At 43.9% G+C, this 27077-nt stretch overlaps 1 protein-coding gene across 1 annotated transcript; it reads left to right on the top strand.

Moving 5' to 3' along the window:
- Positions 1 to 1268: 1268 nt before the first annotated feature.
- CAT (catalase) lies at positions 1269 to 27077 on the top strand. Its single transcript, XM_084893939.1, has 13 exons — positions 1269 to 1656; positions 9493 to 9664; positions 10847 to 10957; positions 12310 to 12440; positions 13183 to 13287; positions 14293 to 14418; positions 17422 to 17613; positions 18307 to 18459; positions 19850 to 19988; positions 23315 to 23448; positions 24498 to 24605; positions 25968 to 26051; positions 26380 to 27077. The coding sequence occupies exons 1-13, from the start codon at positions 1591 to 1593 to the stop codon at positions 26443 to 26445; spliced, it is 1587 nt and encodes a 528-aa protein (XP_084750065.1). The 5' UTR covers positions 1269 to 1590; the 3' UTR covers positions 26446 to 27077.

Here is a 27077-nt window from a genome sequence, read left to right as displayed (position 1 = left end):
TGTGCAGGAGGCAGCCAATGATTCTCTCTCATTACTGATGTTTTCATCTTTCTCTCCCTCTTCCTTCCTCTCTTTAAAAAGGGAACTGCTCATCCAAAACTCGTCATCGAGATCATAGAACACTGTCCTTAAGCCCATGGCAGCCGGAAATCACAAAAGCTTATATAATTGTGTAAGGAAGGTACCACACCCCCTTTCTCCCTTCCAGCTGCAGCTCGCAGCCTCTCCCTCCACGTGCCTCCACTTCTCCCTGAAGCTGTGACCTCTGTCCTGGCTGGCAAACATGCAAAACTCAGAGCCAGGGCAAACTCTGCAGGCCCGGGGGCGGGGGGGGGGGGGGGGGGGGGGGGGAGGGGGGGAGGGCGGGTGTGTGTGTGTGTGTGTGTGTGTGTGTGTGTGTGTGTGTCCTCTCCCCTCCTCCCCGAGGACAGAGACTCTTGCTATGATTTTAGACTAGTAAGACCATCAAGACACCTACCCAGTTTGGCTCAGGGCATAGAGTGTGAGCTCAAGGACTAAAGGGTCCCATCGATGTTTCTCTCTTTGTCTCTCCCCCTCCTTTCCACTCTCTCGATAAAAAGTCAATAGAAAAATATTCTTGGGTGAGAATTAACGAAAATATAAAAATAAAGACCATGAAGAACTTGTCAATATTCCATTTTCCTGTTTTTCAAAATGGTACGGGTTTTTTTTTTTTTTTTTTTTTTTTTTACCAAAACCGGTTTGGCTCAGTTGATACACAGCGGACCAAAAGGTCCCAGGTTTGATTCCGGTCAAGGTCATGTACCTTGGTTGCAAGCACATCCCCAGTGTGGGGTGTGCAAGAGGCAGCTGATCGATGTTTCTCTCTATTCCTCTCCTTGCCTCTCTGTAAAAAAAAAAAAAATCAATAAAATATATTTTAAAAAATGGTATATTTTTCCGTACATAGTCTGTCTTGAAGAAAAAGTAATGTAATATCCAAAGGAAGAATACTTAGAGGAGCCCGATTGCAGAATCAGTGTTGGCATTTATTCCAAATTCCCATCAACCTTCAGTTGCAAAATAATACTAACATTAGGGTATGTATGTCAAAACCTCATTTCAAAAAAAAAAAAAAAATCCAAAAAACAAAACAAAACAAAAACCTCATTTCGCACAGGGGAATTCGCCCCAGGATTTCTGACTGTTTCAATGCTGAGAGCATATTTGCAGAGTTCAAAGCTCCACCCACTGGGGCCTCCTCAAAACTGGCAGGCCACCAGCCACCGTGCCCCAGGGCGGCCTGCGAGATGCTGATAAGCAGAGGTGAGAGCAGGTCCCGGAATGCGGGGGTCCGCCCCGGGTCACTAATCCGGGGGTTTGGCGGCCGGAGGCCAGTCCCCAGTCCTCGGGTCCCGAGTCCTCACTCCGCAGCTTCCGCCCTACTTGGCTGCCTGACCAATCAGAAGGAGGCTCCTCCGAGGGGGCGGGGCTAGGGGCGGAGCTGATTGGCGGAATCTGAAGTCTCGTTCTTGAGCTCGGGGCAGTGGACGATTCTGACGCGTTGGCTGCGGAAGGTGGCTGTGAGCCGAGGCCTCCTGCAAGGATCTGCAACCCAAGCCTGACGCCATGGACGACTCCCGGGACCCGGCCAGCGACCAGATGAAGCATTGGAAGGAGCAGCGGAACGCGCAGGTACATCCTGCGCCCTCCGAAAAGCGGGGCGACCGCGAGTAACGGCCCCGAATTCCGGGCGCGGCGACGTGCCGGGGCTGAGCTCCTGATCGCGGGCTGGGGCTGGGGCTGGGGCTGGGGCCGGGGCCGGGCCGGGGCCGGGGCCGGAGCTGGGGCCGGGGCCGGGGCTGGAGCTGGGGCCGGGGCCGGAGCCGGGCCGGGGCTGGGGCTGGCGCCGGGGCCGGGGCCGGGGCCGGGGCCGGGGCCGGGGCTGGGGCTGGAGCTGGGGCCGGGGCTGCTTTTCCGTCCTTCCTGACGGAGTTGCATTCGCGGGGAGGAGGGGAGAGGATTCCCGCGGGCCTGCAGGGTTTGTCTAGCGAGCGAGGTTGGTTGGCTCTGAGTGTTGCATGTATGCCAGCCAGGACAGAGGTCACAGCTTCAGGGAGAAGTGGAGGCGCGTGGAGGGCGAGGCCGCGAGCTGCAGCTGCGAGAAAGGAAGTGTGTGTGTGTGTGTGTGTGTGTGTGTGTGTGGTGTGTGTGTGTGTGTGTGTGTGTGTGTGTGTGTGTTGTTGAGGGGAGTGGGGTAAGTTTTTGTTTTGTTTTGTTTTTGGATTTTTTTTTTTTTACACAATTATATAAGCTTTCGTGTTTTCGGCTGCCATGGGCTTGGGGACAAGTGTTCCATGATCTCGATGACCCCAGCACCCACGGTGACGGATACTTAGTACACACAGCATTCGAAGGATTCCACCCAAGAATGTTACCTTCATTATTTCATTTGCCCCCGGGAGAGATGGAAGCGACATCAGGGGTGAATGCACGCATGTTGTTCACACGTATTCTTTGAGAACCTGCATGTGCTAGGCAGGCTCTGTGCTGGGAGGAGGCGGGCAAATTCCAGTGAAGCCAGAACTCTGACACGGAGAAGCTCAAAGTCTCATCGGAGAGAGGAGACAAATAAACAGATGGTTATTTATTCCCCGTGGGGAGGGCTCTTCTATAGGTCTGTAGGTATCGGTAGGTGTAAAAGGAGAGACCTGATTTTTTGCCTGACAGGCTTCCCAAACCAGGAGACATCCGAAGAAGACCTTCAAAGAAGAGTAAGATTTCAACCAGCAGTAGTGGGTGAGGCCTTCCTGGCCTGTGCCCAGCGTCGTCAGGAGCATCTTTGCGGAGGAGGTTGGATTAGATGAGAGCACATCTACTCCGAGTCTTCTTTTATCAACTTGGCCCAGAGAGTCTAAGGGACTTGCCTAGTTCCAGTGGTGGCTGGTTACTGGCAGAGAGAGGACTAGAGCTGAGCTTTTCCTTGCTCTTGCCTAGTGCTCTTTTTCAAAACTGGGTTACTATTCATGAAAGGGGGTGTGCATGCTAAGTGCACATGGATTGCTTTATAGTACGTCCCAGTTTTCGAGAAGGCTGCCATTCTCCTCTGAGGGCCTGCAAAACCTCTCTTCTCATCCTGGCCTTTATTGTATGCCAGTAGGCTAGTTCAGTTTTTGTTTTTTTTTTTTAATTTATCTTTATTGTTGGAAGTATTACAGATGTCTCCCTTCCCCCTGATTGACCACCTCCACCCCTCACCTGTCTTCCCCTTACTTCCTCTCCCCTCTCTGCCATCACCACAATATTGTCTGTATCCATGGGTTATGCTCCCAACCCCCACTTTCACCACACTTTTGTCTGTGTCTATGGGTTATGCATATCCCATCTAATAAAGAGAGAATATGCAAATTGACCATCACACCATCACAAAAGGTGGCGGCACCCATAGCTATAAGATGGTGGCGCCCAGTCCCCTCAGCCCCTCCAGAGTCCCTTAGTCCCTTCAGCCCAGTTTGGGGGCAGCAGGCTCATGGTGCGGCCGGACCCTCCCTCAACCGCCCAGGGCTGGTCGAGGCACAGGCATGCCTTGGATGGCAGCTGCCTAGCCACCCAGGGCCGCCTGAGGCTCAGGTAACCAGGGCCAGCTGAGGCTTGCACTCCTGGCAGTGGCAGCAGCAGAGGTGTGATGGGGCATCTCTTTCCCCTGATCGCTGGGTTGCCTCCTGCCCCTGAGGCCTCCCAGACTGAAAGGGGGGCAGGCTGGGCAGAGGGACCCCCCACCTCCAGTGCATGAATTTTCATGCAGCAGGCCTCTAGTTATACATATAAGTTCTTTAGTTAATCTCTCCCCACCCACCCACCCAGCCCTGATTTCCCTCTGAGATTCATCAGTCTGTTCCATGCTTCTATATCTCTGGGTCGATCTTGTTGATCATTAGGCTCTACATGTGAATGCCATCATGTGAGTTTTTTATGCGTTTTTCATCAGAGTGAACCCGAGAGACTTGGCGTCTTAGTCATCAAGCACATGCATCTAGTTGTGGCAGAGCCAAGCTCAGATCTTGGCTCTTGGGAATAGGACTCTTGCCATACCCAGTGGTTGCTACATCTTGGTTCACACAGAAGTTTTCATGAACACTCGGTGAACTGCAAAAAAAATATGGGCAGTGTAATGAGTTTTACATAAACAAAATTCACTCCTTTTTTAAAGAGCGCCCCTTTATTCTGAGACTAGCTTGCCTCTTTCTTCATTGTTTGGGAGAATCACGAACTGTTTGTTAAGTCATTGAGACCCTGCCGATGATTTACCCTCCATGGCTGCCCAGGTGAGAAATGGCCCCCAGAACACACCTGTTCTTGGGGGACTCTCGGTGGGAATACTGCATGATAAGGCACTGTGTAATTGTCCTGACTGGAATGTCTTTGTAGCTCTCACGTTTCGCTGCTCTGAGTGAAAACAGCTTTTTTTTTTTTTTTTTTTTTTTTTTTTTTTTTTTTTTTTAAGTATCCTCTACCCCAGTGTTTCCCAACCTTCTCTCATGATGAGAATCACCTGGTGGAGTTGTTAAAACACAGATTCCTGAATCCCAACTAAGAAGTGCTAAACTAGAATTTTTGGGAACATATAGGTAAAATTGTATACTTAACTAGTGCTCTAAGACAGATGTTATATACAGAGCACTAAGTTAGGTATGCAATTTTACCTATATGTTCTCAAAAATTCTAGTTTAGCACTTCTTAGTTGGGATTCAGGAATCTGTGTTTTAACAACTCCACCAGGAGATTCTCATCATGAGAGAAGGTTGGGAAACACTGCTCTACCCTATACCCCCCAAGAGGAATTTTGCGTATGTCATAAAGCCTGTATAATTTCCCAGTGTTTTATTATTAAAAAAATTTCTAGCATTCAGAAACGTTGAAAGAATTGTGCAGTGTATCTCCATATATCCATCCTCTGGATTGTACACTGAACATTTTGCTATATGTGTTTATTTCATATATTCTCTCTGTCCATCCCTTCCTACATCCATTCACCCATTTCTGGGGGGTGCATTTCAGAGTAAGTTGTAGATATCAGTAGACCTGACCCCATGAACACGAAGCATACAGATGAACAGAGCTCAATGTTAATGTTTTTAAGGTAAAACTTACACACAGAGAAGCACACAAATATTAAGTGGACACTCCATGATATACACACCTATGAACCCTATTCCTTTATCAAGATATGGGAGATGATCACCACCCTGGAAAATTCCCTCATGCTGGTTCCCAGGCATGTCCTTCAATCCCTCCGTAGGCAACTACTGTTGATTTTCTCTTTTTAACTTTCGATTTTTGTACTTTTTATATAATGCTTCATTCAGCAAAAGTGTTTTAAGACTGCCTTAGCCGGTTTGGTTCAGTGGATAGAGCATCGGCCTGCGGTTTGAAGGGTCCCAGGTTCAATTCCGGTCAAGGGCACATGCCCGGTTGCGGGCTGGATCCTCAGTGAAGGGGTGTGAAGGAGACAGCCGATCAATGATTCTCTCTCATCATTGATGTTTCGGTCTCTCCCTCTCTCTCCCTTCCTCTCTGAAATCAATAAAAATATTAACAAAAGAATCTTAAGACTAAAAAAAATGTTTTCAGATTCATTCATATTGTTGCATATATCAAACTTTTATTTTTTATCTCTGAGTAGTATTCTATTGACTAATAAACAATTTGTTTATCCTGGAGCTGGATACCTGGGGTATTTCCAGTGTTTGGCTATTATGAATAAAACTATGAAAAATCTTATACAAGTCTTTTTGTGCACACCTACTTTCATTTCTCTTAGGAAATACCTTGGCGTAGAGTTGCTGAGTCATGTGAATGTTTGTGAGAACAGCCCGGGGAGTGAGAAGGGCGCTGATACAACGCTGCCCATGTAAGCAAAAGCATCTGCCAAGCAAGGAGAGATTTAAAAAGCATACTACCCATTACTGTCATAATTTTCTAGCAGAAAGAATGTTTTCATGTCAGAAAGTAAAAAGGACATAATCTTGGCGTAGAGTTGCTGAGTCATGTGAATGTAGAGTATGTGAATGTTTTAAAATGTCTTTGTTTTAAATGTCTCTCAAAACATTTCAGAGATGGGAAGGGAGAGAAAGAGAGAGATAGAATCATCAATGAGAGAGAATCATTGATTGGCTGCCTCCTACACAACCCCTAGTGGGGATGGAGCCCTGACTGGGAATGGAACCTTGACCTCCTAGTTCATGAATTGATGCTTAACAACAATGAGGCACACCTGCCCGGCCAGTCTTTTAATTTTAGCTCTTCTGGTGGGTGTGAGTGGTATCTCATTGCAGTTTCAATTTGCATTGTTCTGATGGTCAGTGGTGCTGAGAAAAAGTAAACACAGAAACAAGAATTTGGGATTCGTTATTACCTTAACTCCTTTTTCCCCAAAGTGGTTATACCATTTTATGCTTCCATCAGTCAGTGTGAGAGTTCCAGTTGCTCCACATTCTGTCAGCTTTCGGTGTTGTCAGTCTTCTTTTCTCTCTTACGAGATGAGCCAGAGTGGTTTGCAGTTGAAGAGGGGAGTGAAGGCTGAAGGAGGCTGCCCCTTTTGTTGACACATGACCTTTAAGGTTGCCCTGGGCATCACTGTCTAGCCACAGAAGGTCAAGAGCATGGAGGAGTGTGTGTGGGAGGTTTAGGCGCCAGGCTGGAAGTGGTGTAGGCCACTTCTACTCATATTCCATTGACCTGAACTCTGTCACCTGGCCACACCTAGCCACGAGGGAGGCCGGGAAATGTAGTCTACCTGTGTGTCCAGGTAGTCTACCCTACTTATTATCCAAACCATACAAAACATGTTTGGTGAAAACCTATCCAGCCATTTCCCTGTGACGTGGTGCAAGGCAAAAGGACACAATCTCTTTTCAAAGATTGTCCTTTTTACTTTCTGACGTGAAAACATTCTTTCTGCTAGAAAATTATGACAGTAATGGGTAGTATGCTTTTTAAATCTCTCCTTGCTTGGCAAATGCTTTTGCTTACACGGGCAGCGTTGTATCAGTGCCCTTCTCACTCCCCGGGCTGTTTTCACTTTTACTGGACTGTGCAAGCTTTACGTCTCGGAACCCGCATCAGAGGGCACCAGGCTGCCTCCTCCTGGATCAGAGGAATCCAGCTGCGGAATGCCCAGTTAGGCGGATCCTCCTCTGGAACCAGAGTGTCAGCAAATGGAAAACAATTTATTGGGCGTCTTTCCTTGTGCTCAGATTTTGTTGCTGATAAATGAACTGTTTTGTAAGCTTTAACACGTGAGCATTGAGTCAAATATGTTCCTAGGCACATCTTGGACCATCTTAAATATCTTCATTTCTCTTTCTCTCAAAATACACTGAGGGGAGGGAGGTGATTCTGCAGGCGTTCCCAGCCCCTTTGGGTGGAACTTAAACGGGAAGTTGGTTGCTCACTGCTTAGCATGCCATGGCTGGCTATTCCACTGGCATGCTTAGGCTCCATTAGCAGCCTCTGCTCCCTCAAAAATTGGAGACTGCCGAAACTGGTTTGGCTCAGTGGATAGAGTGTCGGACTGTGGACTAAAAGGTCCCAGATTAGATTCGGGTCAATGGAATGTTCCTTAGTTTCGGGCACATCCCCAGTAGGGGGTGTGCAAGAGACAGCTGATCCATGATTCTCTTTCATCGATGTTTCTAGCTCTCTATCTCTCTCCCTCTCTGTGAAAAAGCAATAAAATATATTTTAAAAAATTGGAGACTTTGTATGTCTCAGGCCTTACCTTTCCAACCAGTTAACTGCAGTACGTCCAAAATGGAAACCATCCCACTTGCGTTTACAGATGCTTACTGTGTGCAAAGGGTTAAAAGTTTCCTTTTTCACCTGGGAGAGAGGTTGGGTCTTAGCTTATCCTTTCCTGTCAGTGAGTCATAAAACAGTGCCTGCAGGGTCTATTTTTTTTTTTTTTTTTTAGTAATTGCATTGATACAATGCTGCCAATATTTGGGATGGAGAAAGGGTGACTGGTAATTTAACTCACTGTGCACATGCTCTTTCATTTCTCTTGGGAACTACCTAGGAATGGAATTGCTGGTTTGTAGTGTGGGGGAGGGAGAGGAAGGATTAGAGAGGTAGAGGGAGAGAGAGAGAGGGAAGGAGAGAGAGAGACAGGGGCAGATGACACATTATGAGTAATGGAGTAAACATTTCTAAGCTTCTATTTCTGTTTGTCACAATCTAGAACACTTCATATTTTTTTCTCCAGGTAAAAAAAAGACAGGCTGATTGCCAAATATAAAACACTTTTATTTTTGTTTATTTTCTCTTTATGTTTTGTTCTGTATTTTCTTTCTGAGTATTATGACTACTGTAGTTCCTATTACAAAAAGTAAAGGAATATTTTACATTGTGGATCAATTATCCTTCAGTTTTTGATCCTCTTTTTCTTTCTTCCTCTTATTCCCGACTTTTTTTTTTTTTTAAAGGTCCCTGCCAGTTCTCAGTGCTCCCAGATGTATTTAAGAAAGACAGTTTCAAGACCGAGAAAACCTCATTTGTAATGGCTATTATTCCATACATTTTAACAATTTTATTTTCCGTAGTGTTATTCTAAATGTTTGCTGGTTATTGAAAACCACTAGCGATGTTTTGATCATTTCTTATTGGCAACTCACCAAGAACAGAGGAAAAAAGTTCCCCAAGTACCAAGATTTGAGTTTGGCTCTGCCACAACTAGATGCATGTGCTTGATAATTAAGATTCCAAGTCTCTCGGGTTCACTTTGATGAAAAATGAATCAGAAAAAGAGTGAACTTGTACAATTTAACTGTTAGTCTAAACCTAAACCTTCATTGTTCAGCACTAGCTGTCAGTGGAATCATGAGGTGTCACGACCAAAATGATCAAATGACCAGTTGTCATCAGGTGGCACTGACCATCTGAGCCTGGGTCCAATGGGTGGCGACAGCGGCCAGAGTGAAGTAGCCCAGGTCCTAGGTGCCGGAGGGAAGCCCGTGCCAGCAGCTGGGGGAAGGAAGGCCTATTTTTGCACAATCTTCATGCATCAGGCCTCTAGCAGTGTAATAAAGCATGTGTGAATGCTGAGTACCACGCTAACTGCCATAGCTTCTCAGAGACCACCTTCTCACTATTCGTTTGGACACTCGGTGTTAAGCATATATGATCCCCCCCCCTTTTTTTTTTGATCCTTAGCTTGGGGTGGAACCTGATGATTGTATTTGGAACAGAAGCTGAGCAGGTTAGCAGGTTATTTATCTTCCTGTTCTTCAGATCAGATTTCTTAGCAGATTGGGGTTGAGTTTCATCAAGGCCTTCTGAGACCTGATTATAAATTCCAGGCAATGGCCTACCTTGTATTTTAGTACTTTGGACACAAGAAATGTAAAGAGTTTGGGTAGAAAGTATGAATATTGCAAAATGATGTGCCTATGGCAGTGCAAATGACAGTCTTTTAAAATTATTATTTATTTTGTACTGACTCGCCTGCATTCTTTTCCTTTCATGTTTGCTTAGAAACCTGATGTCCTCACCACTGGGGCCGGTATTCCAATAGGGGACAAACTTAATATTATGACAGTAGGGCCTCGGGGCCCCCTCCTGGTTCAGGATGTGGTGTTCACTGACGAAATGGCTCACTTTGACCGGGAGAGGATTCCTGAGAGAGTCGTGCATGCTAAAGGAGCAGGTGAGAGCTAGTGTCCATTTGTTGTCAAAGGATTGTTTCAGAACTCCGGGGTTAAAAATGATTTCTCATTTCATACAAGTGCCAGATCTCCATCCCTGGGAGAAAGGAAAAAGTGTCCACTAAAAGAATTAGTAGTTACATGATGCTTATTTCCCTGGATGCAACATTATGTATAAAATACTTCATTTCATTGAAAATAAACGTAATCTCCCTTTTCTTCCATTATGCAGTTTAGTGAAGAAATAAAAAAGTGATACACAGACATGGACACACTGTAACTGTAGCTAGGTTAGATGGTGCACTAACTGAATAAAGAATGGCTCGGATGGTGTGGAATTGAGGATAGTTGGGTTCGGGTGGAGGGTTTGTGGTGATTTTTCCTTTTTTTGTTAAAAATATCTGTAAAATGTTTGCCTTGCTTTTAATTTCAGAAACAAAAGAGGGAGGTGGAATTGAAAAGAAAGCTAAAGCTCAATAGGAAAAAGGGAGCTGGACAGAAAGGAAGGAAAAGTCTTTCTCTTAGCTGCTTGCTTGGACTCCCAGTGAGGACTTTCTGATTTCTTTATTTCCTCTTCTTCCATCGTCTCTAGTTTTTCTTTTGTTTTTTTTTGGCATCGCTTTTCCATGGTGATGTTGGTGTGTTGTGCAGTTTGTCGTTTGGCTCTGTGGTGTCCTTCCTGAGTGTTTGTCCTTTCTTTCCCTGTTTTCTTCCCCTCTCCTATTCTTTCCTCTTCCAGGTCCCCCCTGTCCTTCCAGGCCCTCTCAGGCCCTGTGTCCTGGGGGCCGCCTTGATCAGTTCCTGCCAGCCCCACCCCATCTCCCTCCTCCTGGCTCCAGCTGGATAGCTCTCCGTTCCGCACTGTCATAGGGCGTTCCGCACTGTCATAGGGTGTTGACTTTTACTCTTGTCATTTTGAGTTTGGACACCTCCCCTTGCCCTGTCATCAGGGATGCCATAGGGGCAGGTGACTCAGTAGTTTGCACACTACAAATGCTTGTTGGTTTAAATTGATTTCACATTGAGGTTTTCTTTTTTCCTATTGAGTTTTTAGCTTTCTTTCCAATACCACCTCCTTCTTTTGTTTCTGTAATGAAAAGCAAGGTAAATGCCTTACAGATAACTGGGGTGGTCTGACAGTCCGAGTGACGGTCTCAGGAGAACGTCTGTGTCTTTCTCGTTAGGGGCTTTCGGCTACTTTGAGGTCACCCACGACATTACCAAATACTCCAAGGCGAAGGTGTTCGAGCATATTGGAAAGAGGACTCCCCTTGCAATTCGATTCTCCACGGTTGGTAAGTCGGTCTGTTTGCAGGACAGGTATTCCTGCACCTTATTTGGGGCATTGGTAACCTTGGGGAAGACAGAAAACAAGCACTTTGCCAAATTATTGCCACGTGTTACAGTAGAAAAAATACCTTGCAACATGTAGGAAGCGACTTACATATCTCTTTGTTGAGATCTAAAGAGATCACACATAGTCCACCTCTGCAATGCTGTACCATTTGGAAAGAACTTGGCCACGAGTGGTTGCCTCAGACGGAAGCATGGAGTTGATGCTCTTGTTCATTACCCACCATGACCTTTTTTGAGAATTAACTCCATGCCATCCATGCTTTGGGGACATCAGTTGTGACCTAACCTGTAGATTTACTTTGGAGAGGGATTATTTGTGCTGCAGAGGTTAAGTGATTTTTCTCTTGTCACAGAGCTACATAGTAAGAATTAGATCTGCCATGCTGCATCTTAACACACCACAATGTTGTGATTCCGTTCAATTCGTTTGAGCACTTTTAAAATTCCTTAGAATTTTAGAAATTTATTTAGAAAGCAAATCTAAATGAAATTAATAAGAGCCTGTCTACTCATTTTATTTATTTTATTTTTTTTAATGTATTTTATTGATTTTGTACAGAGAGGAAGGGAGAGAGATAGAAAGCTGGAAACATCGATGAGAGAGAGTCATCGATCAGCTGCCTCTTGCACACCCCCTACTGGGGATATGCCCGCAACCAAAGTACATGCCCTTGACCGGAATCGAACCCGGGTCCCTTCAGTCCCCAAGCCGACACTCTATCCATTGAGCCAAACCGGTCTCGGCTCTACTCATTTTCTTAATCTGAAACTACCAATTCTGCTAACTTGTGTTCTCTTTGCTCACTACCTTATCTTCATCCTTATTCTCTTCCCTTATTTTAATTTAAAGTTTAATTTCCTGTGTGAACAAAGCTCTTTCATTTTGTCGAATGAACAACCTTTTCAGCCGTTATTGCATATACAGGCAAACCATTGTGCTCTCGGTTCCAGGCCATCGCAATAAAGCAGTTATCACAGTAAAGCCGATCATCATCTTTTTGCTGGTGGAGGGTCTTGTAAAAATCGAAACATCAGTGATTATAAAGTGCAATAAAGCAAAAACACAATAAAACGGGGTGTGCCTGCATTACTCTCAATTAATTGTTTTGTTTAATTTGTAGACCAACTTAGCTGGTGGGTGGTAGAAATAATAACCTAGGCACTCACATACCTAATTACGTCCAGGAAATGGATTGGAAAGGCTAGATGTCCGCGTTTCTTTATGACTTCCGGCTCCCGGGAGGGCAAAGGGCTCTGCTCGTGCTTCATTTCCCCCATTTGAATCCTCCAGCTGGAGAATCGGGCTCAGCCGACACCGTTCGTGACCCTCGTGGGTTTGCAGTGAAGTTCTACACAGAGGATGGCAATTGGGACCTTGTTGGGAACAACACCCCCATTTTCTTCATCAGGGATGCCATCCTGGTAGGTGATAGCGTATTTTGCACTCTACAAACGCTCGATGGTTTAAATCCGTGATTGGCAAACTGTGGCTCGTGAGCCACATGCGGCTCTTTGGCCCCTTGAGTGTGGTTCTTAGGCTAGCTTAGGAGTCCCCTAATTAAGTTAATAACAATGTACCTACCTATATATAGTTTAAGTTAAAAAAATTTAGCTCTCAAAAGAAATTTTAATCGTTGTACTGTTGATATTTGGCTCTGTTGACTAATGAGTTTGCCGACCACTGGTTTAAATTGATTTCACGTTCTCTGTATAGATTGGCATTTGAGGGCAAGTCCTGGGGAAGATTGAAAGAAGGGAATTTGGGTCGGAGGGATTGCCTTCTAAGGCACATCTTTCTGTACTTGATGTCTTCTTATAAGGTCAAATTATGACAGTTACCATTGGGCTTAGATTTGACATTTTCATCTTTACTGACTTAATGGGAATAGTCCATGGAAGATTAATAAAAACAGGCACTCTGCCCTAGAAACGGGGAGGGTAAATGTCATGATAGGGTTTGGCAGTATAAAACTCTAGGATGATGTTTGGAATTATAATCCATAAACCTAGCAATAGGCATTGTATAATATACAATACTATAATTCCTGTAAACATAATTTGTGCTTTCTCTCTCTCTCTCTCTCTCTCTCTCTCTCTCTCTCTCTCTCTCTCTCTCTCTCTCTCTCTCTCTCTCTCTCTCTCTCTTTCTCTCTCTCTCTTTTAGTTCCCGTCCTTCATCCACAGCCAAAAGAGAAACCCTCAAACGCACCTGAAGGACCCAGACATGGTCTGGGACTTCTGGAGCCTGCGGCCCGAGTCTCTGCATCAGGTGGGAACCCTGCTTTTTCTGTATCAATATGTCACCGGGATGGAACTGGGATCATGCCTCAGAATGCATTTCTCCAGTTTTGAGTGTTTCATTGGAATTGGTTCCTGACTGATTTTCCTGGGAGGCTTACTCAGATTTCTTGATCTTGAGTAATCTTATTAATCTTGCCCTGATCATAGACCTTACGTGATGCTAGAAACATTATCAGTTGATATTTAGCAATATTAAGGATTAAAGTCTCTAGTATGAAGTATTAGGGAAATGAGGGAAAAGTAGTGCTAAACAAGTTTACTATTGAAATAAATTTGAATAGCAAGTTAGGCTAGTTTTCAGATTTATTTTACTTTTTGTTTTTTTAAAGATATTTTTTATTGATTTTTTTTACAGAGAGGAAAGGAGAGGGAGAGTTAGAAACATGGATGAGAGAGAAACATCAATCAGCTGCTTCCTGCACACCCTACTGGGGATGTACCTGCAACCAAGGTACATTCCCTTGACTGGAATCGAACCTGGGACCCTTGAGTCCGCAGGCCAATGCTCTATTCACTGAGCCAGACTGGTTGTTTTTTTTTTTTTTTAAATATATATTTTATTGATTTTCTTACAGAGAGGAAGAGAGGGACAGATAGTTAGAAACATCAATGAGAGAGAAACATTGATCAGCTGCCCCCTGCACACCCCGTATTGGGGATATGCCTGCAACCAAGGTACATGCCCTTGATCGGAATCGAACCTGGGACCCTTCAGTCCGCAAGCCGAGGCTCTATCCACTGAGCCAAACCGGTTTTGGCTAGGGCTAGTTTTTCTTTATAGAGGTTAATAGTTTATCATTCTGCTTAAAAATTATTATTTTTTTTTAAATGATAATAATGGTAACCTTTCTTGTGGGTACTTGGTTAGTATGTTTCATGCTTGGGACTTTCTGGACATGTAGGAGTGTCTTAAAAACCTAGGATGTTTTGATTTAAATGGAAACATATCAGGTATTATTTTTATTTTCCTTAGGTCTCCTTCTTGTTCAGTGATCGGGGGATTCCGGATGGACACAGGCACATGAATGGATATGGGTCGCATACTTTCAAGCTGGTTAATGCGAATGGAGAGGCAGTTTATTGCAAATTCCATTATAAGGTACCGTTTTCCTTAGGGGGATGGGGGAAAAGGCTCCCCCCACCCAACATCTCCTTAATCCTGCGGGTTAGGCAAAGATGCAAAAGATCAAGGCCTCTCCAACCTTCCCCTTACTTCCACCCCCAAGGATGAGAAATACTAATCCATTCGATCAGTACTGTGAATCTTTTGTTACCTACCACCTGTTCACCTGCTCAGTCAGAAGACCTGTGTGTGGTCCCCTTTTGGTGTCTTCTCTTCATGTGGCTAGGGGGTAATACCACACAGCTGCTGTCTATTGTCAAGCTTTCTTCTCCTTTTGGACTCTGAAATCTCTGACACACATATTGGGAAATTGTTTCTTTTGTGCTGGCTTTCTTTCTTTCTTCTTCTTCTTTTTTTAATATATATTTTATTGATTTTGTACAGAGAGGAAGAGAGAGAGATAGAGAGTTAGAAACATCGATGAGAAAGAGTCATCGATCAGCTGCCTCTTGCACACCCCCCACTGGGGATATGCCCGCAACCAAGGTACATGCCCTTGACTGGAATCAAACCCGGGACCCCTCAGTCCCCAAGCCGACGCTCTATCCACTGAGCCAAACCGTCCTGGCTTTGCTGGCTTTCTGGTGCAGGCAGGTGCACACTGAAATTCTTTTCTCCCCGGGGAGGGAAGATCTAAGGTTTTCATTTGGGCTTAAAGGTAATAAGATAATACAGGCCTCCAGACTAGGCCAATGGAGATTTCTATCTGGTTTAGCCTAGTTCTCTAGAGTTCTGTGTTGGAGTCTTAGAGTCAAGCCTTCGCAAGCAGTCAAGTATCACGCTTTGCCTTCCCTAGCCCTTAGTCATGGTTCTGAACATAGATACATATTGGGGTCCAGGAGGGAACTACGACAGAAGTGGGGCATTCTGTTGGCAATACCTATCTCACTGTTACTTTCTAAATCTGATGCTATCTTTCCAAATACATTTCTCCTAATATTTTAATTCATCCACCCATGTATTTAGCATTTATTGAGGGTATAATGGTGGACAAGGAACATAAGTAAAATCTATTACAAATGTCAGAAAACAAAAATTCTAATTTTTAAATGTGCTTTTGTGTGATCAGATCAAACCAGTTATCTTTGGGGAGGTTTTTGAGAACCTTTTAATTAAATGAAATGTTTTCAAAGGGGTCTCTCTTAATCTTGGCATTTGTTAGAATAAGCAGTATCTCGTGAGAATTCCAGAAGGTTATTGGAAAACCTCTGGTTGTCTAAGAACTTGTTTCCAAATACCCAAATACTCCTGCTAAAATAAGAAGAGACAGAAGTGGACTCATGACAAAGGGAATCTCCCTCTTACTGATCTCACAAAGACCCGTTTTCTTCTGTCCTGCCTTAATATTTATTTACCTGAACAACTTACTAGTATGTAGGTATATGAAACAGAAAAACTGTCACTCCTCTTTATACTTACGGCTCTGATCTATAATCTTTTGGCAAGGAATAGGTTGGCTTGTGACTAGCTTGTAATTGGCCCACGGGATTGTCATTGCACCAAAGAAGTGTCAGAGTAGAACTAGATGATTGTATCTGGGACAGCTAGCATGATTGGTAGCTTTGCAGTTAGACCAATCCAAACTCAGGAATTCCTTCTTCTAGATAACTGTGACTTGGGCATATTATTAAAAGTTCTCTGAGCTCCAGTTTTGTGTCTGTAAAATTGGGATAATAATACCTGCTGTCCATGGTCCTGGAGAGATTGGCTTGCCTGGAGAGTGGGTCTGTTCAGCGGAGCGCCAGAGGTAGCCTGAGATCTACATAATAGATTCATTTCTCAATGATTCTGACCTAAGAGAACTCGTTTCTAAACCCAACAGATTTAATTGAAATCAGGAAGGCATTGCAATATTATTGCACAATTTAATGTATTAGCTCTCTGGGTGATCTGCAGATGGCAATATCCATTTTTTAAATCCTGGCTTTATTTCTAATAGTAAGAAGGGTTCAAATCTTACCACTGGCTAGAGAGTTGGGATTTCTGTGGTCATAATGGATTAGTCTTTCAGAGTTGAGTTTTGCTAAGGAAGTCTTTCCATGGAGCTTGGCATGATGGGGATCTTTTAGAATAAGATAGAGGTGGGAAATTTATTGAAGATCAGTATGGTATGGGGCAATAGAAGCACTTGTGAAAGTGACTTAACTCCTTTGGATCTTAATAGCTTGTTTGAGAAATCAGAATACTAATTCTACCCACACATAGTCAGAGAACTGTTTCCGAGCAGCTGTGCTGAATGAAGTCCTTTCAGCTCTATGAACTATGGTTCTATAATTTCTTTTAAGAAAAGGAAGAGTATGGGGGTGGAGGAATTCTAGCTGAGTACAATCTTGTAACTGAATTGAGCTGTTAAAAAAACCCACAAAATTAAAAAAAATTTCTGCAGGCAAAAAAGGGAAAATTCTTTAATTTTATTATTTGTTCATTTAAAAAATACATTTTGATTTTTTTTTTCTGACTTGGAAAGTATCATGAGTATAAAAATTCAAATAGCAACCACTCTGGAAAATCGTTTTGAAGTTCCTCAAGAAATTAAATGTAGAATTACCCAGCAACTCCATTTTGAGATATATACTTAAAAAATCCTGAATTGAACACTTTAAAATGATAAATTTTATGTCTATTTTTGAGGGGCTTGTCTGAAGACAGGAATACAGCACTCTTTATATGGGGGGGGGGAATTAAAAATAAATTGTATGTCAACAATTTAAAAAATTCCAATAGTGTGGAATGAAAAAAGGAGGATATGGCTAGCTTTAATATGAAGTACAGAGATCTATTCCCTAGACATTTAAAAGAATCAGATTAATCAAGTAGAATTCCTTGTTGAAAAATTCATATTTGTGTCAAATTTGAACAGTGGGATTATAGTTAGAAGGGAAAGCCAGTCTCGGAGCAGAATCCTGCAAGGAATTCCTAGCTAGAGTTCACTCACTGTGCTAGGAAGTTTCAGTTTGAACCTCTTCTTTCGTTCTGTAGACTGACCAGGGCATCAAAAACCTTTCGGTTGAAGATGCAGCCAGACTCTCCCAAGAAGATCCCGACTATGGGCTCCGGGATCTCTTTAATGCCATCGCCACCGGCAACTACCCCTCCTGGACTTTTTACATCCAGGTCATGACCTTCAGTCAGGCAGAAAGTTCTCCATTTAATCCATTCGATGTTACCAAGGTGAGTCCGTTAACAACTAAGCTGTTTTCTTCTTTAAGTCTTTTTTGTACCCAATTTTAACACTTTTCCAGTCAAACACTCCTTATGGCGGGGAAGTCGTGTACAAACCGAGGTGGGACTGCTTTGTGGTTTCCCAGCCTGTGAAGGAGTCTCACCAGTTCCCAATTGTAAGCTCATTGAGTCTGCCTGGCTTGATATATTGTGTTTTTTTAAAAAAAATTTAAAAATGTTTATTGATGTTTGGAGAGAGAAGCATCGATGTGCGAGAGAAATATCGATTGGTTGCCTCCCATAGGCACTCCAGCCAGGAATCCAACCCGAAAGTAGGTATGCGCCCTGACCTATAATTAAACCCACAATCTTTTGATTTACGGGCTGATGCTCCAACTAATCAGCCACCTGGTCAGGGCTTGATATATTGCTATCAGCAGGGAGCAAATTTTGAAAAGCTGATGTACTTTGGCCCCGGGAAAGTGTCAATATTTACTGTTCACGGTTGTGAAAGATTTTAACCTAGGCACTTATCTGAAGTTCTTATCATCTTCTTGGATTAAACATTATTATTTTTACTTACTATCTATCATTGGCTTCATTCTATTTGAAAGCTGGCATTTTTTTTTTTTTTTTTTTTGTGGGTACTTTAATTTGCTTCCGTTGGTTGTCTGATAATTGTGAATATCACATTATTTCTAGGTTTGGCCTCACAAGGACTACCCTCTTATCCCAGTTGGTAAGGTAGTCTTAAATCGGAACCCAGCCAATTACTTTGCTGAGGTTGAGCAGTTGGCCTTCGACCCGAGCAACATGCCGCCTGGCATTGAGCCCAGCCCTGACAAGATGCTTCAGGTAAACCCATGGATTGGGAGGCACTGAGGCCGGAGTACCTGCAAGTGTACGCGTGTGCATGGGTACACACACACTCAAACACACACTGTGATTTGGGGAGATCTTTTGTATGAAGAATTACCTAGAACATCACTTAAACTTTAATTAACCTGGGTCCTTAGTTTCTGTGGGACTTGACTGGAACATTTTGAGATGGGCCTTACAGTATAAACTACATCTCCTGGCAAAGTCCCTCAGTATGTTAACACTGACATTTAGTCCCTTCATCTTAAAGAAAATGCCACAGGTATTTGTAGAGTATAGAAAGCACCCTTGGTTCAGTCTGTAACTGGCAGGAGGGAGTATTTTTTAGTTGATTATAACACCTTGGTCAACCTAATTTTATTCTTTTCCTCTTCATGGTGATGCTGAAAGAGACCCGGACATGGTTTTTCAAGCTAAATTGACTGTTGTCAGTGGCGAAGGGCAGTGGGTTAATTTAACCATGAGTCTTGGTAATGTCCCTAGGCGTTCGCTCCTTTTCCTTCCCTCTTCAGTATGCTCTTTTTCCTGCACAAAGAGTGAGACTCTTCTGTGGACCAGACATTAGTAGGAGAATAATTGGCTTACCAGTTACTGAGTAAATCAAGTCTTTTTGGATTTTGGACTATGATCATGAAACAGAAGTTAAAGATTGCACCAGGTCAGACTGCAGTGACTGTGCTGCTGGACGCATGTGGTTCTAGTTCTGGTGTCACTCTTTTTAAAAAATATATATTTTATTGACTTCAGAGAGGAAGGGAGAGAGAGAGAGAGAAACATCCATGATGAGAGAGAATCACTGATCGGTTGCCTCCTGCATGGCCCCTATTGGGGATCAAGCCTGCAACCCAGGCATGTGCCCTGACTGGGAATCAAACCTTGACCTCCTGGTTCATAGGCTGATGCTCAACCACTGAGCCACACGGGCTGACCAGGCATCATTCTTTGGAGGTACGCTTACTAAGAGTTCCCGGTTTTATTTAATAATAACATTTTTTCCGCTTTGACATTGGGAACTCTGAGACTTTTAAATATATATATTTTATTGATTTTTTTACAGAGAGGAATGGAGAAGGAGAGGGAGTTAGAAACATCAATCACTTCCTACTGGGAATGTGCCTGCAGCCAAGGTACATGCCCTTGACTGGAATCGAACCTGAGACCTTTCAGTCTACAGGCTGACGCTCTATCTACTGAGCCAAACCAGTTTCGGTGGAACTCTGAGACTTTTATAGAAAATACGTTTTTCATTAGTTTTAGTCATATTAACTAACATACATTGAATACCTACCTACGTGCATAGTTGATTTTGTAGAAACTTGCTTCTTTTCCTTACTGCTCACAATATCCATTTCATTTATGACTGCAGGGCCGCCTCTTTTCCTATCCTGACACTCATCGCCACCGCCTGGGCCCCAACTACCTCCAGATCCCTGTGAACTGTCCCTTCCGGGCTCGAGTGGCCAACTACCAGCGTGACGGCCCCATGTGCGTGGTGGACAACCAGGGTAAGCCTGAGACTCCCGGCTCCCTGGGAGGGCGGAGGGCGCTGATGAGCACAGGGTGGGACAGTGGTTTCCAGTCCTGCCCCGAGGGACCTCTGGCTCTGGGAAGGGGCTCACAGAGGCACTCCTGCCAACCACATAATTCTGGCCACCCTGCAGTGAAGATTTAAACTCCCCGAGGACTCTCCATACTGTTAGCTGTGTTATGTTTATAGAGAGTGCCACCTCTGGTCTTCCCCACTATCCATCCTATAGTGAGAGGCAGGGAGGAAGGACTTGCCCAGTGACTGTAGTAGAGTCGCGTCTAACACAGGGGTTTTAAAGACTCCTCCGATCTCAGGTAGGGACAAGAGTTCTAACTGCTACAAGACTCCCTAATTCTCCCCACATCCTGGTAAAGGCTGGAAAAAACCGGTTATGTATATTTTCCTATACTTATAAGAATGTTTTCTTTTATACTGTATTATAGGTAAAACCTCGATCTCACAGACTAATTCGGATGAGGGGGTGTCCTTTAAAGCTGAAAGTCCATTATATAATAAAAGAGGTTTCCCACATGTGTATGTTAAAAAATTGGCAAATTAGTTTGCCTGTTTTTACTTATGAAGACAGGCTTGTGTAATTAAATTTAAGTCTGTAGAAAAGTTTAATTTCACAGAAGAGTTTTTTATATGTATTACTGCCGTGAATAAACAAGGAAAATCGGTCGTTTTCTTAAAAAAATAAAAAATAAATAAAAAATAAAAAATAAAGACTCCTCCGAAGCAGACAGTTCCTTACATTACCCTGGCTTTCCTGTCTCTGCACTTCTGCCAGGGCTATCGAGAAGTCTCACTAGAATTTGGAGGGAGTGGGGTAAGCTAGAAAATAGGGGATGGAGAGGAAAATCAAGGGATTCTCCCCCACTGTGCTTTGTTAAGAGAATATAGTTGAATTCATGTAAATCAGCTGGTGAGATGAGACTCCGCTGCATTTTTTTTTTTGGAGCTCGTTTATCACATTTATGTTTTTTTTTTCCCTTTAAGTTACATGTTTAGGTGCCATGTACAAACAGCTTCAGTTTCTATAATAATTATTGTTCTAATCAGAGAATGCTTAGTGGATTTTTTTTTTCCTTTTAATGTTCCACAGTTTAGTATAGATTGTAGTTTCCTTTTTTATTTTCCTGTTTAGGACACGTGTTTTAGTAATAGGCTGCTTACATTGATCTTTTCAGAAATTTTACTATTCAGTTATATCTATCGCCCTAGATGTCTATATTCAAACCAAGGTAATTTTTCTAATAAAGATTCTACATGTGCCCGGAAGGAAATTTGGAAACTGTAAGATAAAAGAAAAGGGAGAAGAAAAACCCACTTGTAGTTCCAACCCCCACAAGCCACAACGGTTACATTTTGTTACTTTTCTTGCCAGTCTTTTATGATTTTTTTATACACTTACGGTTGTTTTGCATATATAATTTTGGGCCTTGCACTTGTTAGTATTATCACTAAGCCTTTTCCATTATTTAACAAGTGTATATGCTCACTAACTGATTACATTGGGTGGTTACCCGCTTTCTGCTTTCTGAGGTTTATAGAGGTATGGAGTGTATTGTTGCGCAGATTAATTGATGCTTCTTGTGTCTGTCTTCTGTCTTCTGCATCTTTTTCTAAAGTGATTTTTTATTTCATCACTTTGTTGAGACTGGCTGTTACTGGGAATTGTTCACTTGTGAGGAGTCAGAGAAATCCATGCTCTCTTTTTTTTGTTGTTGTTAACCCTCACCTGAGGATATTTTTCCATTGATTTTTAGGGAGAGTAGAGGAGAGAGGGAAAGAGAGGGACATCGATGTGAGAGGGACACATTGTCTGGTTGCCTTCTGCACAAGCCCTGACCAGGGCCTGGGCCAGGGAGGAGCCTGCAACCTAGGTACGTGCCTTTCACTGGAATCGAACCTGGGACCCTTTGGTTTGCAGGTTGACGCTTTACCCACTGAGCCAAACCAGCTAGGGCAGTAATTGCTTCTTGTTTACCATTCTAGTGATAAACATGTGCAAAGCTATTTGTGTATGTATTTCGTACAACCTTTGCCTCCCTGTTTTGGGCTGTGCTCTTAGCATTCAGTGAGAGTGCTTACTTGTTCCCAGGAGTCAATGACTTGAAGACAACTCCCACTCTGAGGAAAGGCCGGAGCTTATTTGGAAATAGAACTTAAACATTACTCAATTGGGCACATTTTGAAGAAGGAGCACTTAACTCAGGAAACCACTGTGTGGGCTGGTTATCAGGGCACTTTGCTTTCCATGGAGATGTGGTTGACCTAGAATGCATTTCTGGAGCTAATGATTGGGCTCCCTACTCGTATGCTGTCCTCCCTCTTTCTGCATGCCCGTGGGACCTTGGTCATGTGACAGGAGGCACCCCTTAACTATCCACTCTGGGTAGTCGTGTATTCTAGCAGTGTGCTGGGTAAAACCCCAGTCCCAGGCTGGCTTCTCAAGCCACTTAGCATGTTTCTAAGCCCCTCCTTTAGGCAGTTGTGTGTGCAGATAATTCAGGCTTCTGCTAATATCGGCTAAAGCAGAGTGGAGTTAGGAAAATAAATATGCCAAGAAGGGGGAAAAAGCTTCATATTTTTTTCTAGAAGTTATAACAATTTTTGATTATAGTTTTCACTTTTTTTCCTCTGTAAGTCCAGATAAATGATGCTGATATACTAGAAATATATCAAAGTTTTAAAAATTTCTACTTTATCTTTGGAGAGAAGTCAGAGTGAATTGAATAAAGTCATAATAATACAGGGGACATACCCTAAGGATCTAAAAACCTAAGGAAAAGCAAAGCAGAGCTGTGTCATGGGAATATAGTGCGTGCTGGAATGAAAGAGACAAAAGACCCGGAGTGCTAGGCCCAAATCTACCACCGATTACTGCTTCAGACCTCAGGGCTGTCATTGAAGGAGCGGAGCTGGAACATGGAGCTGCTCCCAAGAATTCTGTGACTGTTTGAATCGCACCTGAGCCCGAATGAAATCCTGAAGTTTGGAATGTGTCTTTGGGTCTCGTTTTCTATGGGAGTGGGGGAGGGTCAAATCAAACCTGAAGAAATGTATTTGTACTGACTGGCAAGCCTCAGATTTCACAGATCCCATCATTGACGTGTTCAAGGGGAATTTGAGATCTCTTCATTAAGACCCAGATCGAGGTAGCCCATGGAAGATGGTGGTATTCTCTAAGAATCTAAGGAGCATTGCCTGTGGGCATAATTGAATGCATTTCATGTTGCACTGTCTGTAGACTCCCTCATTTGCTCCTCCTCGAAGTGACTGTGCGGTTTGCCTTTAAAGGTGGGGCTCCCAACTACTACCCCAACAGCTTCAGCGCCCCCGAGCAGCAGCCGCGGCTCGCCCTGGAGAGCAGCACCCATTTCTCCGGGGACGCGCGGCGCTACAACAGTGCCAACGACGACAATGTCTCCCAGGTAACGGCTCCTTCGTCTGCTGCGGCGTGGCCGATGCCCCCCTCCACCTCTAATCATAAGCCAGTCCCTTTACCGGGCGGAGTGGGAGAGTGATTACTCTGCTCTCCCCGTACGAGGGATGCCTCCTTTCAGTTCTCCCAAATGTCACTGAAGGGATACGGCGCGGGCCACTGGGGAAGAAGTGATTCCATGGAAATTTAAGACATGGGCAAATTAAGCTTGAATGCAGCCAAATCCGGGCAGGACTGACAGATTTTAGGGACTAGAGCTGGATTCAAACAGCTCTGGGGGCCTCAGTAGCAGGAGTGCAGGTGTGGGGCGCCTCGTTCAGATGACTCTTACTCTCCCTCCATCCGTTTCTGCTTTCGAAAACTTTTCTCCTCGTTGCCTCATGGCTTCCGTTGTGACATTGCTGTGGTTTTGCCATGACCGAGGTTGATTTCAGAAATGAGCAGAGGCTATTAGAGCTCATGCCTGGCACTTAGCTTCTGTTTTTAATCTTAATCTATTGCTATTAATTTTAGAGGATAAAACCCAATAACCTAAGGAAAATATCACTTAGCATCTGTCAAGAAATCTTGACTTTTGAATAACTAAGGATGTAAATGAATTAGGTTTCTTTCCCCTGGTTCTGAGTGAATTGAACAAAGGTTGTGCTAACTGGATATTTGGTGATCATTTGCACATTCCAGACTTCTCAGTACTAAGAGTGTGGAGGGATTTTTAACTGTAGGCTATATTGCCTTATGTTTATAAGTGACTTATTAGCAGCGACTACAAAAGACATTATTGAATAGCAGTCACGAGCTGTTAACAACTGAATTCCTCCTATTTTGCTTAAAATAAAACAAAACAAAAAGTGAAGAGCTTACCACAAATGACAGTTTTAACTGTAAATTTAAAATTATTCTTAAATTCTAAAAACTTCCATTCTTCCACAAATGGGAAGTCTCACCTTTTCATCTCAAAAGTGGCATCCCGGGTGAGTTTTGCGTGTGAAAAGTGATGATCGCACCCCCCCACCCCCTCTGTGTATATTCACCGAGCAGGTGCGGACCTTCTATACCAAAGTGCTGAACGAGGAGGAGAGGAAGCGCCTGTGTGAGAACATCGCGGGCCACCTGAAGGACGCCCAGCTGTTCATCCAGAAGAAAGCGGTGAGTGAGGCCTGGGCAGCTGAAGGGCGGCCTCTGCTGGCTGGAGGAGGGAGTGCAGCTGTGAGAGAACCCTGGAGAGGAACAGAGCCCTTTTTATTTTACTTGCGCTAAGTGGGCTTAAGAAAACGGGATCTGTTGCCATTTGAGAGGTCTCCTATGCAATTTAGGGAACTGGAGCTTTGGGGCAGTCACTTTGGCAAAGAGCTAAATAAATGAGGATAGTTATCCTCAAAACAATGCCTCTAGCCCTCATTCCAATAAGGTTTTGTGAGTGAAAAGGGGAAAAAAATCAAGGGAATTAGAGTGAGTGAGTGGCCGGGGGCTTCCCTGGGATGTGTCCAACCTCTGGATGTCACCTGTCATGCGTCACACATATCTAGAGGCAGGCCACCTGGTCCGAGTGGCAGACTGGGCGGGAAGGTAAGAGAGGGTTGGGGGTGGAGGGGGGGTGCTAAGAGATCAATGGAAGGACTTGTATGAATGCATATAAGCACAACCAACAGAAGCAAGACACTGGGGACGGGGGGATGAGGGCAAATGCCAGTGGTAGGAGAGTCTGGGAGAGGTCAGTGATGGGGGGGGGGAAGGGGGAAGGAGACATATGGACTACCTTAAACAATACCCTTAAACAATAAAATAAAAATAAAAATAAATAAATAAACAAATAAATAATAATTACAACAATAATAAAATAAATAAATAAAGTCATACCGGGAAAAAAAAGAAAAAAGAAAATGAAAATGGGAACTGATTACTTTCTGTCCTCTGGATATGGCATCTCTCCAGACAGTTGCTCCATGAGATAGTTGGGGCAGGTTGGGTCTTACCTTCCTGATGAGAATGATTAAGGCTCAGCGTGTAAGGAGCGAACTCCTTGTGTTCTTCTCACATGTGCCGAAGCTGTAAGGCTTCCTGTGGATGCCCCATCTCTCCCTGCTGCCTGCTGGGGCCCAGCCCAGCAGGGAATTCCTGCTTGAAGCGAGTGGAATTGCCCAGATGTGGCAATGACTTTGTATATTTTAATTCAGGCAGCATCAGGGCCCGTTTCTTAATACAAATCACTGTAACTTGCGTCCTCTGAGGTCAGCTCTACATGCAGTCAGTGCAGTTAGCCTCTGTGCATCTTCTCACCGGAGTGTGCGAGGGAGGTGCATTATCTGACTCACCTTGTGGGCGGTGGGCATGCGCAGAAGAACGGCTTATCTCAGGTTGCTCAGTGCCCGTCAGCGTCTTTCTCTGTGTTGCTGACCGCTGTGGGGTTCCACTTCCCGAGGCAGCATCCTTTCCCCCCCCCCGGCGTGAACACCATGAAACAGACACCGTCCTAGGAGGCACTAAGGTAATATCTCCATTTCTTTTCAGGTCAAGAACTTCAGCGATGTCCATCCTGACTACGGGGCCCGCATCCAGGCTCTGTTGGACAAGTACAACGCCGAGAAGCCTAAGGTGAGCCCAGAGCGGGCCGGCTGGGCAGAGCGTGTGTGCCGGGGTTAGACGAGGCATCGTCTAACCGGGGCACACATGTGGTTTCCTTCTAGGATGGTTCTCCTCGGGCACAACTATTAGGTTGCTTAAAGCAGCTGTTCAGAAACTCGTTTGGGGTCTAAAGAACTCACATGCAAAAAACGTTTTAGCTTTGGACAGGATAAGGGAGTTGAAGGCAATGAGTTCTGAATTATTATGTTCATTTGAGCACAAGTTAAAGCTCAGATCAATACCAGCTGCCGCTGCCCAGAGAGTTAATTCATCTGCTGGTCTTGTTCCTTTAAAACAGAACGCGATTCACACCTTCACTCAGCATGGGTCTCACCTGGCTGCAAGGGAGAAAGCTAACCTGTGAGAGTCTGGGCCCTGGTCTGGTGCCGAGTTGCTCTCCGCCTCTGAAGCAAAGTATGGAATTCACTCACCCACTCACCGCCGGATAGAAGATTCTGCCGTGCTAGATGTGCAAATGCAAGTCTTTCAGATGATAACCCGGTTTCCATAGCAAATAATGTAATAATGGCTTTTAATGAACACGAAGGGGACAATGAAGATTAGAGCTTAAGAATCACTTAAAAGATACGTGTTTGCTTTTGACAGTTGGTTGGATTCTTCACTTGAAATGATCAGAATGAAAGTTTCTAGCAGAAATATAACTTCTTATGGTCAGAAAAAAATCTTGGTGAAATTAGTATGTTTACATTATCATCTCATGGCCTGTTATATAAGAATATGGTTGTTAAATATGAAGAAAACATAAAGATAATCCACTCAGAATTTTTAATGTTTCTGAGTTCCTTACAGGAAAAACACCTCGGTGTCTTTTGAAGATAACCTCAACACCATTGTGGCTTAATGCTTATTTCTGCTTGGAACTGATCAGATTTATAAAAACAACTTGGAATTACATTTATGCTAACGTACATTGATTTTACAACAGACTGATTTATAATTACTAAATTTTTACAATAAAATAATCCATACATAAGA

The sequence above is a fragment of the Pipistrellus hanaki genome (genome assembly GCF_964339955.1).
Source record: "Pipistrellus hanaki genome assembly, chromosome: 9".
NCBI classification, from domain to species: Eukaryota; Metazoa; Chordata; class Mammalia; order Chiroptera; family Vespertilionidae; genus Pipistrellus; species Pipistrellus hanaki.
Note: the sequence above shows the minus strand (reverse complement) of the source record. Positions and strands in the feature narration are given on the sequence as shown.

Coding starts and splice junctions, on each gene's coding strand:
- CAT (XM_084893939.1), top strand. CDS start 1,591: ATGGACGACTCCCGGGACCCGGCCAGCGACCAGATGAAGCATTGGAAG. Junction 19,989..23,314: donor GTGCGTGGTGGACAACCAGG/GTAAGCCTGAGA, acceptor TTGCCTTTAAAG/GTGGGGCTCCCAACTACTAC. Junction 24,606..25,967: donor TGTTCATCCAGAAGAAAGCG/GTGAGTGAGGCC, acceptor ATTTCTTTTCAG/GTCAAGAACTTCAGCGATGT.